This window comes from Pezoporus occidentalis, unplaced genomic scaffold (assembly GCF_034315485.1).
Source record: "Pezoporus occidentalis ecotype Australia unplaced genomic scaffold, CSIRO_AGI_Poc_V1 ctg92, whole genome shotgun sequence".
In the NCBI taxonomy this organism is placed as follows: domain Eukaryota; kingdom Metazoa; phylum Chordata; class Aves; order Psittaciformes; family Psittacidae; genus Pezoporus; species Pezoporus occidentalis.
Genome location: NW_026916284.1, coordinates 2595958 through 2609454, shown reverse-complemented (window position 1 = coordinate 2609454; position 13497 = coordinate 2595958). Strand labels below are relative to the sequence as shown.

General features: G+C 51.8%; 1 protein-coding gene across 21 annotated transcripts in view; it reads left to right on the top strand.

The window, feature by feature from the left end:
* The window catches only part of NFASC (neurofascin), a 79634-nt gene that overhangs the window by 52781 nt on the left and 13356 nt on the right, over positions 1 to 13497 (top strand). For 9 of the 21 annotated variants that reach the window (XM_062605371.1, XM_062605368.1, XM_062605374.1 and 6 more), the window contains 5 exons: positions 504 to 677; positions 2564 to 2578; positions 8972 to 9190; positions 11289 to 11405; positions 13228 to 13383. The exons of 1 other annotated variant lie outside the window; for it this stretch is intronic. In XM_062605371.1, the coding sequence (XP_062461355.1) occupies positions 504 to 677; positions 2564 to 2578; positions 8972 to 9190; positions 11289 to 11405; positions 13228 to 13383 (681 nt within the window). The remainder of the gene's footprint in view (positions 1 to 503; positions 678 to 2563; positions 2579 to 8971; positions 9191 to 11288; positions 11406 to 13227; positions 13384 to 13497) is intronic. 11 more of the 21 variants (XM_062605378.1, XM_062605377.1, XM_062605375.1 and 8 more) reach the window with 4 other exon arrangements.

The window sequence follows — 13497 nt, the reverse complement described above, 5'->3', positions numbered from 1 at the left end:
TGCTGCTCACCCCCTCCCCTAGCACAGGAAGGTCTCCATAAGGAGCGGGACACTGACCACAGGGTGAGGCACGGTGGTGCCGAGGGAGCAGTGCTGGGCAGCTGCAGCACCAGGGAGGGTGGGGGTGCTCAGCAGCTCACACTCACCACTGAAGGGAAATGAGCCTGATCTCTGATTCAAAGACCTTCAGGCTCATTCCGAGCAGTTCATGGGCTCACAAGGTCCTGGCTGTGTAAGGAATGTGCTGGGAGTGCAGAGCCCACGGTGCCTGGGGGGGGGTCCAGCCTCCTCCGAGACCCTGGTACTTGTGCTGTGCCTCTACAACCCTGAGCATCCCCTCTAGCAGGTCCCCAGCCCGAAAGCCACCAACTGAAGTGCGCTGAGCAGCAGCTGTGGCTCTGAGCACTGACCGCAGGCTGGCCCTGGGGTGAGGCGATGAGGGAGCTCTCGCAGGGTGCTCTGCACCAAGGCTGAAGCCGCCACCGCCTCCCTTTCCTCCCCAGTTAACGGATCCAAAACAGGCCGAACCCTGGTAGAGAACTTCTCTCCCAACCAGACAAAGTTCACCGTGCAGAGGACAGACCCCATCTCGCGCTATCGCTTCTTCCTGCGCGCACGGACCCAGGTGGGAGAAGGAGAAACCCTGGTGGAGGAGTCCCCAGCCCTGCTGAATGAAGGTAGGTGCAGCAGCACCAGCTCCTGGCTCTGCCGAGGAGGGAGGGGGCGAGGACACCTCTGTGAGCCAGAAACTGCAGGTCAGGATGGGGTGGTCACAGGGCAACCAGTACAAGAGAGCAACTGGTGCTCAGCTACATTCTACTGCAGGACAGACAGAGAAATGGATAGATTAGATAGATAGATGATAGATAGATAGATAGATAGATAGATAGATAGATAGATAGATAGATAGATAGATAGATAGATAGATAGATAGATATAGATGATAGATAGATGATAGATAGATAGATAGATAGATAGATGATAGATAGATAGATAGATAGATAGATAGATAGATAGATAGATAGATAGGTGATTGATAGATAGATAGATAGATACAGATGAATGAATGGATGGATGGGTAGAAAGATAGGCAGACAGGATCGAACACTGCAGCAGTAACGCTATTGAGGTGACTGGGGATACTGTCCTATGCTCCAGGGAACTACCTTGCTGCCCCCTCAAGCAGTCGGTGCTCCTCATGTGCCCAGGAGCAGGAGGGCATCCTGCTCTGCCCGTGCTAAAGGTGAAGCTCCAGTTTACAGCCTCTGCATGAGCTAAGGGGCAGATGTGAGTGATTCTGACGTGGCTCGAAGGGGGTGCAGCAGTTGCAGCCCCCAGGGCAGGGGCTCCAGGGCCACCTCCTGCCACCCCATAACCAGCAGCTGCCCTGAGCCTCCAAAGCAAAGCCCCAGCTCCAGGTTCGTAATCAGATCAAATGCCCATTGTGGGACATTCATCAAACTAAGTGAAAGTTCAGGAGCCCTGAGGGAGCAGCGGGAGACAAAAGCTTTCTCTTTCCTTTCCTTAGCATTTGCTAAGAGACCTATGATTTGGTTAGTGCCCCGATGTAATGGGGTTTCTGTCTCTCTTCCATCTCCCCCTCCCCAGCTAATGGCTCTGAGTAGGAAAAGTCATTCCTCCTGATGACCCAGTGGAAATAAAATGCTTCCTGACACCTTTTAGGTGGGCTCCAGTGTCGCTCATTGCAGTGACAGGATGGGAGATGGGGCTGCTTATGCTATGGGAGAGAAATCAGCTAAGTTACACCCTGGCAAACATGAGAGAGGGCACGACACTGCTTTAAAAGGATAGAGAACAGAATGCAGATAGAAGCTGGTGGTGCTGGTAGTGGAAAGTTGTAGTTGTTTCAGATCCATTTGCTTTACTGGGTTTGTTTCTATATGCTGAGAAGAGCACAGATAAATAATACCATAACCAACCTTGCTGCACTGATTGGTATCAGGAAATGGCAGGTAAGGTAAGGTTCCCTGCCAGGCACGTAAGTACCATTAGCAGCTCCAAATTCCCACTTGGATATGAAGCTACCTGCTGGAAAGCTACGCAAAAGACAAGCTTGGAATGTAAAAAAAAGCAGCAGATTAAGACAATTGAACCCATTAATGCCTTCAGAGGTTGTTTTCTGCTTGCCAGACTCATTCACCTGAGTTTAAATGCAATGCTCTGACGTTGTGTACCACGGGCTCCAACCCACACAGGGCAGGACGAGCACTGGTGTTAGAAACACACCAGCAAAGCACTGAGGGGAAATTCAGAGAGTCACAAATAGTTTAGCAGAGCTGGTGTGTGTCTTAAGAGGTGATCTCCATCGCCAAGGGGACATCCCTGCTCTCTGCCCTCTGCGAACAGCGCTGATGCACAAGGAGGGTTGTACCTAATGCACTTATCCCTTCTCTCTCAAGCCTGGTGCCTGTGTGCAAGTGGTCCCTGAGTCTCTTGTTGGTGTGTTCTGGTTGTTTTTATATGTTCCTCTGTTTTCTCTTCCCTTCTCTTCTATGCTGCTCTCTTCGCATTCCCCTCTCTATCTTGGCGCTGCCCTCTGAAGCCACGCCAACCCCAGGTACCGTACCAGCGGAGGAGGTAACAGGCATGGGGCAAGGCTTGCTCGGGGTGCTGGCAGTTAAGCATGCACTCCATTAACCCTTTCAATGGGAAGATGAAGTGGCAGGAGGCTAAATTGGGCTAAATATGAGACGACAGCAGCTAAAGGCAAAGCCCCGAAGGCAGAAAGGGACAAGGGCAGGCTCTGCAGGGGGGTCGGCAGAGATCAAAATATCTCTGAATGGGGCTTAAGAGCCTCCCAGCTGCCTAATGACAGCCACGGCCACCGAGCAGTGCAGCTGCCACCGATGATGGGCGAAACCGAGGGTCGAGATGCCCTCTTAAAGCGGTTTTTCATCCCAGGTCTGCACAAAGCCCTCTCCCTTCTGAAGCCTCAACACCCCCAGCCAGCCCTGACTCGGTGGTGCCCATCCTGCAGCCGGGCTCTGTCCTGCAGGATTGAAGCTGGAAAGCAGCTCCCGGTTGCTGCTGGAGCTGCTGCCTCCCCTGGCCACACAGGTCTGTGTGGCAGCGTGCAGGCACCACGAGCCGCTCATCTCCCCATGGTTCTTTGAGGGCTTTTTGTACAGGAGAACCCTTTTATTCCCAGGTGCCCATTGAAAGGGTTAAGGACAATGTTTGTGCCGCAGCTGTGCATGTCTGCATGCGAGGCTATTGCTGGCTTTGCCCTCGACTGCGTGTTCCTACAGCAGAGAGAACCCTTTTCTGGTAACAGGGGCAGCATCTCCACTGCTTCCAAGGAACCCCAAACCCCACTTTCACCCGATGTCAACCCTGCAAAGCAGAACTGCTGGCTGCCCACAGGGCGCCCGCCTCATACCAAAGCTGCAGATGGGCCTTTCCCCCCCACCTCCAACACCACCTTTGAGCCAGTGTTTCAGGACCAGGGACCCTTTGAGCCCCGTGACCAAAACGTGCCCTAAATGCTTTTGGTCTGGAGCATCAGCACTCGCTGGCCCCGCACCAAGGGCTCTGTAAGAGGTCCTGCTTTGCCTTGGCTGGACACAGCCCTGGGGCTTACCACGGAGGAACAGCTTCTTAGGGAAGGCTCTCCCAGAGTGATGCAAGTGCAGGACCTGCTCTCTGCACCCACAGGTTTTGCTTTCCTACCTCATAGATGTTTCTCCTCCTTTTATTTTGTTGCAGTGATGTCTCCCTACCCACTATAATTTTGCATTTCCTTTTCCTTTCTGAACAGATGCCAATCTTTTTCTTGCTGTATTTTTCCTCTTCCTAAAAAGAAATAAAGGGGGTAACAGATTGGTCTGCTTTGGGTGGTGGGAAACTGTGCACGGACATCACCTCTTAGCTTAGAGGATCTCTGTCCTAGGAGTCTAGGGTGGCTCTTTTGCTGCTATAGCTCCTACTTCAGCCAGAGTTTAGCTTGTCCGCAAGAATCCAGCTTTTCCTTGTGGATCAGGATCACCTTCTAAAGTACCTTTCTATTGCTGAAGCTGGAAAATGCAATGTGATCTCTTTATCCTTCCAGCCGCATCTCATTTCAATTTCCCCCACCACTGGAAGCTAGGTGAATTATTTGCCATTTAAAGGATAATTCAATGACAAAGCCCACTGCTCCCTTGTATTTTACCTTCTGATAGGAGAAATAATAAGGAGCAAAGATAGACCAGAGCTGGAAGAAGTGCTGCCTGGAGTAGTAGGTCACTGAGTGCTAACTCAGCTGTGTTCACAGCTCCTCACCGTGCTGGGCTCCAGCAAGAGGAATCAAGGCAGTGTGAGCCATGGTGAGAGCCAGCACACGTCTTTGTCCCACTCTTGAGCAGGGTCTCATCTCCTTAGCTGTGAGAGCTGTTTGTCCCAAGAGGCTGTTTCTCCTCCCCGCAAGGACAGGGTTCAAGTGAAACACTGCCTGACCTTCCTCGGAGCATCCCTCCCTGCTCAGTGACCCAGATTTTTGTGGATCTTTACGGATTCACAGTGCAAGTTGTCTTAAACTGCAGGAAAATGCTCTTTGCCATGGGCTGCTGGCACTAAGGATGAGAACAAGGCCTTTTTCTCAGGAGTAACCTTGCATAGACAGGGTCAGAGTGGCTTTGGATGCGTTTGAGAAACTGGACCAGCCTGAGGAAATGAAAGTGAAGTGCGAGGACTTTCCTGCAGGAAAGGCTTTATCTTTCCTGAAGCCAGATCTGGGCAAAGGGAGAGGTGATAAAGGAAAAGGGAGGACATCTGAAAAGGGCTCTCATTTAGGGTATGGGTGAGAAAAAACCAAAACTGGATCCTAGATTACCCACGTGTATGGAAAAACTTCATCAGAGACTGTAACGGTCGTTGGTCTTAGGCTTTAAGGAAAAAAGATGGACTTTTCTCTATTCCCTTCTTGTCCCTCCATAATTAGGAACCGGAGGAGAAAGATCCTATTGTTCAGTTTAGAAACAGCAGTGGAACAGCAAGAACTGCTGACCCCTCTCTTTCAGAGGCTGCTCAATTGCTCCTTTCTATTCTTGACTTTCTTAGAGCTATCATCGGATTTGGGACACTTTAGGGTAAAGACTTCACAATTTCCTTCTGTTGTTAAAAGCTGGGAGAGGGTGAGGAGAAACAACAGGAAAATCTCTGCAAATGTCTTTGGCTGCTGATCAAAACCCATGAAAAATTCATCCCATTTCTCCAAGCCTAATTATTTTGTAGACACACCCAAGGGAAAGCTCTTCCTACAGCCCAACAACACATTAAAAGCACCTTTAAATAATTAAAGGGACATATGGCTGGGTGGTGTTCCCTGTGTTTTGCACCAAACCCCATGCAGCCACTCCCTGCAATGCCGGAGCAGGACTCGAGCCCCACTTTCAAGCCCCCCCTTTTTGCTTTTAGGAGTCTTCCGCTCAGGTTTTATTCCACGCAGCTTTTTGGGCTCCTTTTTCCTGGCCGCTCCTGGCCAGAGGAGCCAGGCTGCAGCAAGGAGCTCAGCCCTCCTGCTGCAAGCATTTCCCTCATTACTTAGCCTATTAATTGCTGCAGGCAGAGTGCTGCCTCCCTGGTCCATTATAGCCACCCATCTCCTCTGCTCTGCGGTCTCCAGTACCTGAGAGGGTAATAATGCATCTTGCAGACAGAAAAAGCATCTTAGCGAAGATGGGGCCTCCAAATGAGCTGGATGCTCCTTGAGATGGTTCCAGGAAGATGGGCAAGGCTCCAGTGGGAGCAAGAGAAGGGAAACTGCTGGTGCTGGCTTTTGCTCTGGGGATGCTGAGTGTAGTGGGGTGATTTCAAGCCTGTTTCCAGCATTAGGGAAGGGGACAAAGTCCCTTTTCTGCATCGCCTCCTGCTTTCAGAGAGGGGAGACTGCTTTCCCCCATCACACAAACAGTAGAATTCCAGAGGAAAGAGCTTCTGCCTAAGAGCTCATCCCAGTCTCCCCTCTGGCAGGTTAAAGCCATTCCCCTTGGCCTGTCCCTACAGGTCCTTGCCCAAAGCCCCTCTCCAGGTCTCCTGCAGCCCCTTTAGGCACTGCAAGGCTCAGTCCTGTATTTACACTTGAGGCTAATGCTGTCAGAGCTCTCCCCAGAGCCCCACGTTAGGAAGGGTGCCCTGCAGGGCTCCGACATGCCAGCCCTGAGGAAGAATTGCAGCTGCTTGTGTAGGAGGATGTGTGCGGGCTGGGTTTCACTGCAGTGCTGGCAATGCCTGCCCCTGTGCCCCCGTGCTGCTGGGAGCAGAGATCTGCGCCTCTGCAACGAGCCCCGGCAGGGTGGGCAGCGAGGGGGGACCCCAGCACCCCAGGGAAGGGCTGAGGCTCCCCATGGCGGGGGCCCTCTTCTTTGGGGCGCTCTGATCTCTGTCAAAGGCCGCTTCATCTCCTCCCAGGCTGGAACCGGCTCTCATTAGGGGCTCGATTTCACAGCCTAGAAAATGCCCCTTATCTTTTCTCCCCCAAATCTCCCAGCTGAGCTTCTCCCCCGCATACATTTCCCATTGAAACACAAATGAGGCTGCAGCTTTGAATCCCAAGGCAGCTTAAGACTAAATCCCCCCATGGCTGCGGGAGCCCTGCCCAGCTGTAGTCACCTTCCTCCATCCTGCAGCATCCTCCCCTCTCTGAGCTATTGCTTCCCAGACTCCCCCATCCCACTTTTCCCCTGCTCCTTGTCCTTCTGGGACCATTCCTACCCCCAGTGCCATCACCCCCTCCTTGATCTCACCCAGGGACCTGCTCAGGAGTGAGCTGGCATCATTATTCCTGTTATATTGTGATATCCCTGCTCTCAGGAATTGCTTCCATTAGTGCTGGGTGGTTTGGGCAAATCCTGCCAGCCAGAGCTGAGCAGCACAGCACAGCCTGATGCTGAATGGGTCAATGCAGCATCCAGGAGGGTCTTGGTGCTGCAGATTCACCTGCGCGTGTGTATCTGCATGTACTACATAAAGATGGTGCCCTACACGAGAGATTGCAAAGCTTTGCCTTATCCCCGATAATCTCTTCCCATCTAAGGGCTAGAGGAGCATTAAAGCTGAAGCTCTCCTTCTGCTAAAGCCATTACAGCAGTGTTAGGTGATGCAGACAGTCCTCAAAGGGAGATGCGTGATGCAGAGACAGGCCTGGGAGCTGGAGAGGGGGCTTGTACAAGGTTTCCCACCAGCTCCTGCCTTTCAGCAAGTTACTTTGTGCCTTCTTCAGTCTTATTTTCCTTAAAGGGGAGCCAGGCACTCACGAGGGAAATGCTGGGACTGCAATAGCTAATAACCAGTGTCCACAACGCTGCTTGTGTCCATTGCAAACCTATTGAGGAGCTGCAGCTTAATCAGGGTAATGGTGGCATTAACCTGGTGACACCAATCTCTTAACCTCTGTGAATCAGCAAAGATGGATAGCCATATTCTCAAGTCAAGAAAGGCTTTTGTAACTTATAAACCCAGAGCACAGCAAAGCCTTTCATCAGGAACCAGGTGATGGGGACCACAGAATCCCAAACTGGTTTGTGTTGGAAATGACCTTCAAGCTCATCCAGTGATGAGCTGGGAAGGTGCAAACCCCTGAGGACAAAGCCGTGCCATTTCCCATGGGAACAGGTCCCCTCCCTGTCCCCAGCCCCTTGCCTGGCCGTGCAACTGGGGGTGCTCTCTCTGGGTGGCTGCACTGCTGCATGGGGCTGGCTGGATGCTGCGTGGGGCACACCCTGGGGTGGGCTGGTGGGTTTGGGATGTGCTGGTACCCGTGGAGATGGGCTGAGTGACCTACTGCTCTGCTCTGCTGCTGCTGGATCTTTGTGGGAGCTGAGGTCTCAGGGCTTGGCTCGCAGTGGTGAGAAAACAAGCCCTGGTTTAGTTCTTGGAGACCTTTTAAAGTGCTTCCTGGGGCTGTTTGTGTTCGTGGGTGATATTTCCAATAGCTGGGTTCATTTGCCTAACGGGGATTTGTAATCCCTCCATCTACACTCAAAGTAAATATAACTGAATGCAAGCATCGCAGGGTGAATCTGCTCATTTACCTCAGGCAGTTCAAGCAGCATTTCAGCTGCATTCTCAGACCCAAGCCATTGCAGTTCACTTTGGTGGTGGTCAGGATCCCCTTGACCCCACAAAGTGCACATTGAGCCCTTTGCTCAGCACAGGTGAGATGTGGACGGGGGCTATTTAGAAAACAAGTTGCTCAGACTTTCCCCTTGGACAGTTCAGGATGCATCAATCCCTTTATCCTAATTCAAATGTAAATTGTGAGGGGTGGGGATCACAAAGCACCGTCCATCCCTCACCAAAGAGCAAAAATCCACCTTAATGCTCAGGCTGCTCCATCACAGGCTGCAGGATGAGGTGAGCCAGGAAGGGAATGGCTGAGAAGCTGCAGGCTGAACTGGCAGCTCAAAAAAATGCTGGAGGTGTAGTCCAGAGGCTGCCGAATTAATGGGATTGTGGCAGGCCTGGCCCAGGACAAAAGGGATTATTATGTTTTCTTAAGAGATAAATCCTGTTTCTTACTGCAGGGAGCTCTGAGTGCTCTCAGTGCCAGCAATGTGCTGGGGGATGACGGAGCAAGGACAGCCTGTCCTGTGCCTGCCCCAGACACCCTTCACACCCCTCCTTCCATCCCTCCATTCTATTTAAGACCAGGGTATTGGGGAGCACTGGCAGCAGAGCAAAGGCAGAAGAGAAGCAGGTCCTTAAGCCCTGGGAAAGGGGTCAAGTGGAGGGTGCACAGGGGCAGCCCCTCTGCCCCAGCATCATTCCCTGCCTGTGACCGGCTCCGCATGGGGATGGGGATGGGACAAGCGGGTCAGGCTCGTGTTCCTCGGTGCTGTTGCTGCCTCCCACCCCTGTCCCTGCGCTGTCTGCTCTGCTCCCCTCGCGTGCCGCATGTCCAGCCTTGGGGATGGCGAGTGCAAGCCCTGAGGTGCCATCACCTCTCTAAAAAGCCAGTGTTTCCCTCTCCCAGCTGCAACTGGGGTGCCTCCAACTACAGTCGATCTAACCAGTACTACAACCACCCCAACTACTACCACCACCACCGACACTACTACCACCACCACCAACACTACTACCACCACCACCGACACAACTACCACCACCACCACCACTACAGCCGCCACCATCGCCGCAAGCACTACAGCAGCTACAGAGAGGGCTCCGGCAGCCACCACAAAGCAGGAGTTGGGTACTGCGCTTTCCTTTTCCTCTAACCCCTCTAACCCTACTGGGACCTTCCCTGCATCCTGCCCAGAGCCAGGGTTAATAACGGGCACAGGAGAAAGTTAAGGCATTCCACACTCTGGGAATGGCTTGGTGTGGAGATGGAGGTGGCACAAGCTTGGGAATTCACGTGCACAAGTGGCTCCTGGCAATCTGGGGTCCCTGTGCCACCCTCCTGGTCTAGTCTCAGGGTTAACACAGCTCTCCCTGGGGTGCCGTGGTGCTGAACTAGCATCAGTGCTTGGGAAGGAGGTGTAAGACCCTACGAAAGCTCTCTGAAGTATTATCTCATGTCTTTCTGCCATTAAAAGGGGGTTCTGTTACTGTTATAGAAGATGTCACTTCAAATTTAGCCCACCAACTGTTAGCTAAGAGACCTGTCATCACTTATATGAGTCTTTTGGTTTATGCTCCTGCTCTTTGTGATGGAACCTAACCATAGCCCACGGGAGAGCTGGGGAAGTCTTAAGTTCCTGCACGCAGGTGTGCACCAGGTCAAGAGAAACTCCTCGTGCAATCAGCTAGGGATGGGGTGCTCAAACTCTGCTTTGGTGAAGGCATATCCCCCCGATCTGTGTTCTGCTGATAGATGCAGAGAGCTGTATCCCACTGAGCCCTGCTCTGAAAACACTGCTATAATGCAGTCTACACTTACTAAATAATTATGGGCAGTTATACTCAGGTTAGTCAGAAATAACTCAAGCTAGCAGGAAAAGAGGAATGCAGTCGAAAGAATACAGCTGCGTGGCTGGACAGGATACACTCAGAGGTGCAAAAGAGAGAGTAGCAATAATGAGGATCAAAGTTGACACCCATTTAACTCAGGAACTGGATTATTCAAGCTGTTCAGTCCCCTTTCTTTACATTCTTGCATAAGATTAGCTCAGGACGGTTAAAACCCCACCAAAACCATGTGCTGAGAGGTCCTGCCTCCACCTGATGCTCTGCAACTCAGAGGCACATTTCCTGCTCTGTGCTCATCCCGGTGCAGCCCCGACCCAAGAAACATGAATTTGGCACCTCTCCAGCCAGCGAAACCATTCCCTGGGCGCTGAACCACAGCAAAACCACCTTAAAAACTGGTGGAAGACAGACAGAGGAGCTGCATCCTAGAGATGAGGTCCTGGTGATTGCTCCCACGACACAGCCGCTGTGCAGTGACTACGTGGGGAAGCATTGCTAACTGGAAACAGGCAAGCCAGTGGTGAGGTGCATGCTGCTGCAGAGCAGGGAGAGCACAAGAGGAGCTGCAAGAAGAGCCACCCGTGTCCCCAGCCGCCCTGGGGACAGAGGGGAAGAGGCTGAGCTGTAATGCGGGCAGACAGGGCAAGCGTGTGGCAGCACAGGTTGTGCTTGCAAGAGGGATTCTAGGTCAAGTTCCCAAGCTAGGATGCCCTAAAAGCCCCAGCGCCGGGGACTGCAGTTACTGATCTGTGTTTTGTCAACCCAAAACCTCAGCTGCACCCTGAAGTAAAAAACAGCAATAAAAGCAAGGTGCGACTTACCTGATGCCACTCACGCACACACTAAACCGGTGCATTAGCTCTAGTGGCTAGAAACAAAGTTCATCCGCTCTCCAAAGCAACGTCGACAATCCTTAACTTCAAAATCAGAAACGAGTGACTTCATTGCCCCACTGGCTGTCTCTAGACCCAGTAACACGACAATGTTCTCTCCCAGTCTTCCCTCCTCCGTTGTGGCAGGGAGTCCGTGTGCACTCATGCATGTGTCCGTTTGGACATGAGTTTAGTCAAGAGATTTCCCTGCAGACAGAAATCCTCAGGGATGTGCCACAGGAGCCTCCAGACTCCAAAGATGAGCTGAGGGCAGTTGGACTTAAACACCAACACACAATGAGCTTCTGCTACCAAACCTCCCCCAAAGGTCTAAAATGAGGGATCTTGGAAAGAACAAATATATCCTTAAGGACTTAACTTGTAGGTTAAGACCAAAGCATTAACATCAGGCATGACTCTGTAAGGCTGTACCAACACCAGATGCTAGATGGGGTCTCATTCATGTATAATCCAAAATACTAACTCCTCTTCTAACCTGTCCACCAGCCACCAATGGATCGTCCATATGGGACATAAGAGCTATGGCTAATAGTAACTGGGCAAACATCACCTGGAGCCACAATTACTCTGCAGGAACTGACTTTGTGGTTAAGTATATCACCAGTAAGCATCAGATCGCGTGGGGACTCTACAGGGTGGCGACGCCAGTAGAGATCCTGCCAGCTCCCGTGGTTGCAACCTTGATGAGGGTGTGGAATGATGCTCTGTGCCCATGCGGAGGATGGGGAAGGGGAGGCAGGTCATGGTCTTGGCTGTTGAGAGGGCACCAGAGCTAATCCTGGTGCTCTACAAGTGATTCCCCCTCCTTGCGCTTACTGCCACAAGATAGGGCCGTATGTGGTCACACCTTAAAGAGCCTGAAAATATAAATATATATGTGTGAAAGAAGAAAAACCTTTAAACAAGTGAAATTATCTAAATTGGAGAGCAGTTTGCAATGGCTTTGAAAATGGGCTTCTTGAACCTGGAGTTGGCAGAATCCTCTATGATCCCAAACCTCCCGTCGTATCGGATATCATTGTCTCTTAACATTGTAAGGCTACATCCTTGGTGTGGAAACTCAAAGCTGGTATCTCTGCTTTTAGTACTTGCTTAGAAAGATGTTTACATGTTGTTGGTTGGTTGTTGGGGGTTTTTTTTATAGATAGGCAGTTATGACTACTGCTTATCTCTGACTTTATTTCCCAGCCATTTCAGCCCTCACATTATTTAGTAGACCAGTCTTAAATCAGCATTTATGAACCGAGTAGGTGTGATCATTGCAGCAAACCACTTCTGGCCATTTACAAGATCACTTAAAGATGACCTTGATTTCTCCTTGAAAGAGTTTCCAGCACACAGCCAGTGCCTGGCCTTGCTCTGCAGCCTGCAGGGCTCTGGTAGCAGCACAGGCTGGGTAGCTCTCAGCCTTCCTAAATTCAGCATCCACATCAGCTTCCCAAGTCCTAAATGCCAAGTATCCAAGCTCCCAAAGCACCCACCGCCAGTGCTGGGTCTTCCCCATCACTGGGAGGCACAAAGTAGGGGCAATGCCTTCCCAGATCTGGGTCTGGGATCAGGATGGGCTACAGCAGCAGTGGATTAGGATACCCTTATCAGGATCTGGATGAGAGGGAGGAAATCCAGGACATTCCAGCCCTTTGTAGTGTCACTTGAAGCAGGCAGCACTTTTTCTGCCCCAAAGCCTCCCTTCTTCCCCACGGCACGGGAGGTGCGCACCTCCAGAGCCACAGACCAAAGCCCCACTTCCAGCTCGCTTAGAATTCAGTGGATTAATGCTCAGCATTAAACTCAGCAGCAAATGATTCCTGACACAGTGCAAAGAGCAGCTCATCCCTGGATAGAGCCTGGGAGCAACCACCCCATGAGCTGAAGGGCCCAGCTCCTCTCACCCCCAAAAGCAACAGCCTGCTAGCAGGGGTGAGCAGTCCCACAGCATGGCTAGCCCAGTATCTAGCTCATTCAACGCCTCCTTAAGCTGCCAGCAAAACCAGTGCCCAGGTCCCACTCCCAAAAGCACAAGAACTGGCTCCTTTACCGAGTCCTGCAGCATCTCCATGCAGCTGAGGAGGACCAGGCAAAGGCCGTATTTTGAGATAAATTCCCAACTATTCAGACATGAGGCTGGGCAGATAAAGGCTCCATCAGGGCTTAAAAGTAGGGAGAGACCTGGATAGCTACGGGTCTGTCTTCCCAGCACAGCAAGAAAGGATGCAGCAAAACCCACTCCATATTCCTGCCTCACTGAGCTCCTTCTCTTCTCAGTGAGTAATGATCACAAAGCCATTAACAGCTCCTTGCCCACCCAGCTGGGTTATCGCTGCTCAGTGGCCAGGGACAGAGTAATGCGTTGCCTGCAGTGTCAACACGGGAATCTCTCCGCGCCTCCTGCGGCTGGGTTTGATGTGCGGTTTCTGTTTCTCAGGTAACAACACAGAGAAATCTATCCCTGTTAAAGCTCAGACCCCTTCCTCTGTGCAGCTGGCGAATCTGACGCCGGGAATGATGTACAAGCTGTGGGTGTTCCCCATATGGTCTAGCCCCAGCGAGCACTCGTACATAACCTTTACCACCAGCTCAGGTGAGACGGGCTTCAGCGCTTCCGAGGCATGTCACATCCATCACCACCAACGTCATTCGCGTGGTGGCGGGAGGTGGTTTGACCATGACTGCATGGGACAGCCCTCATCCAACC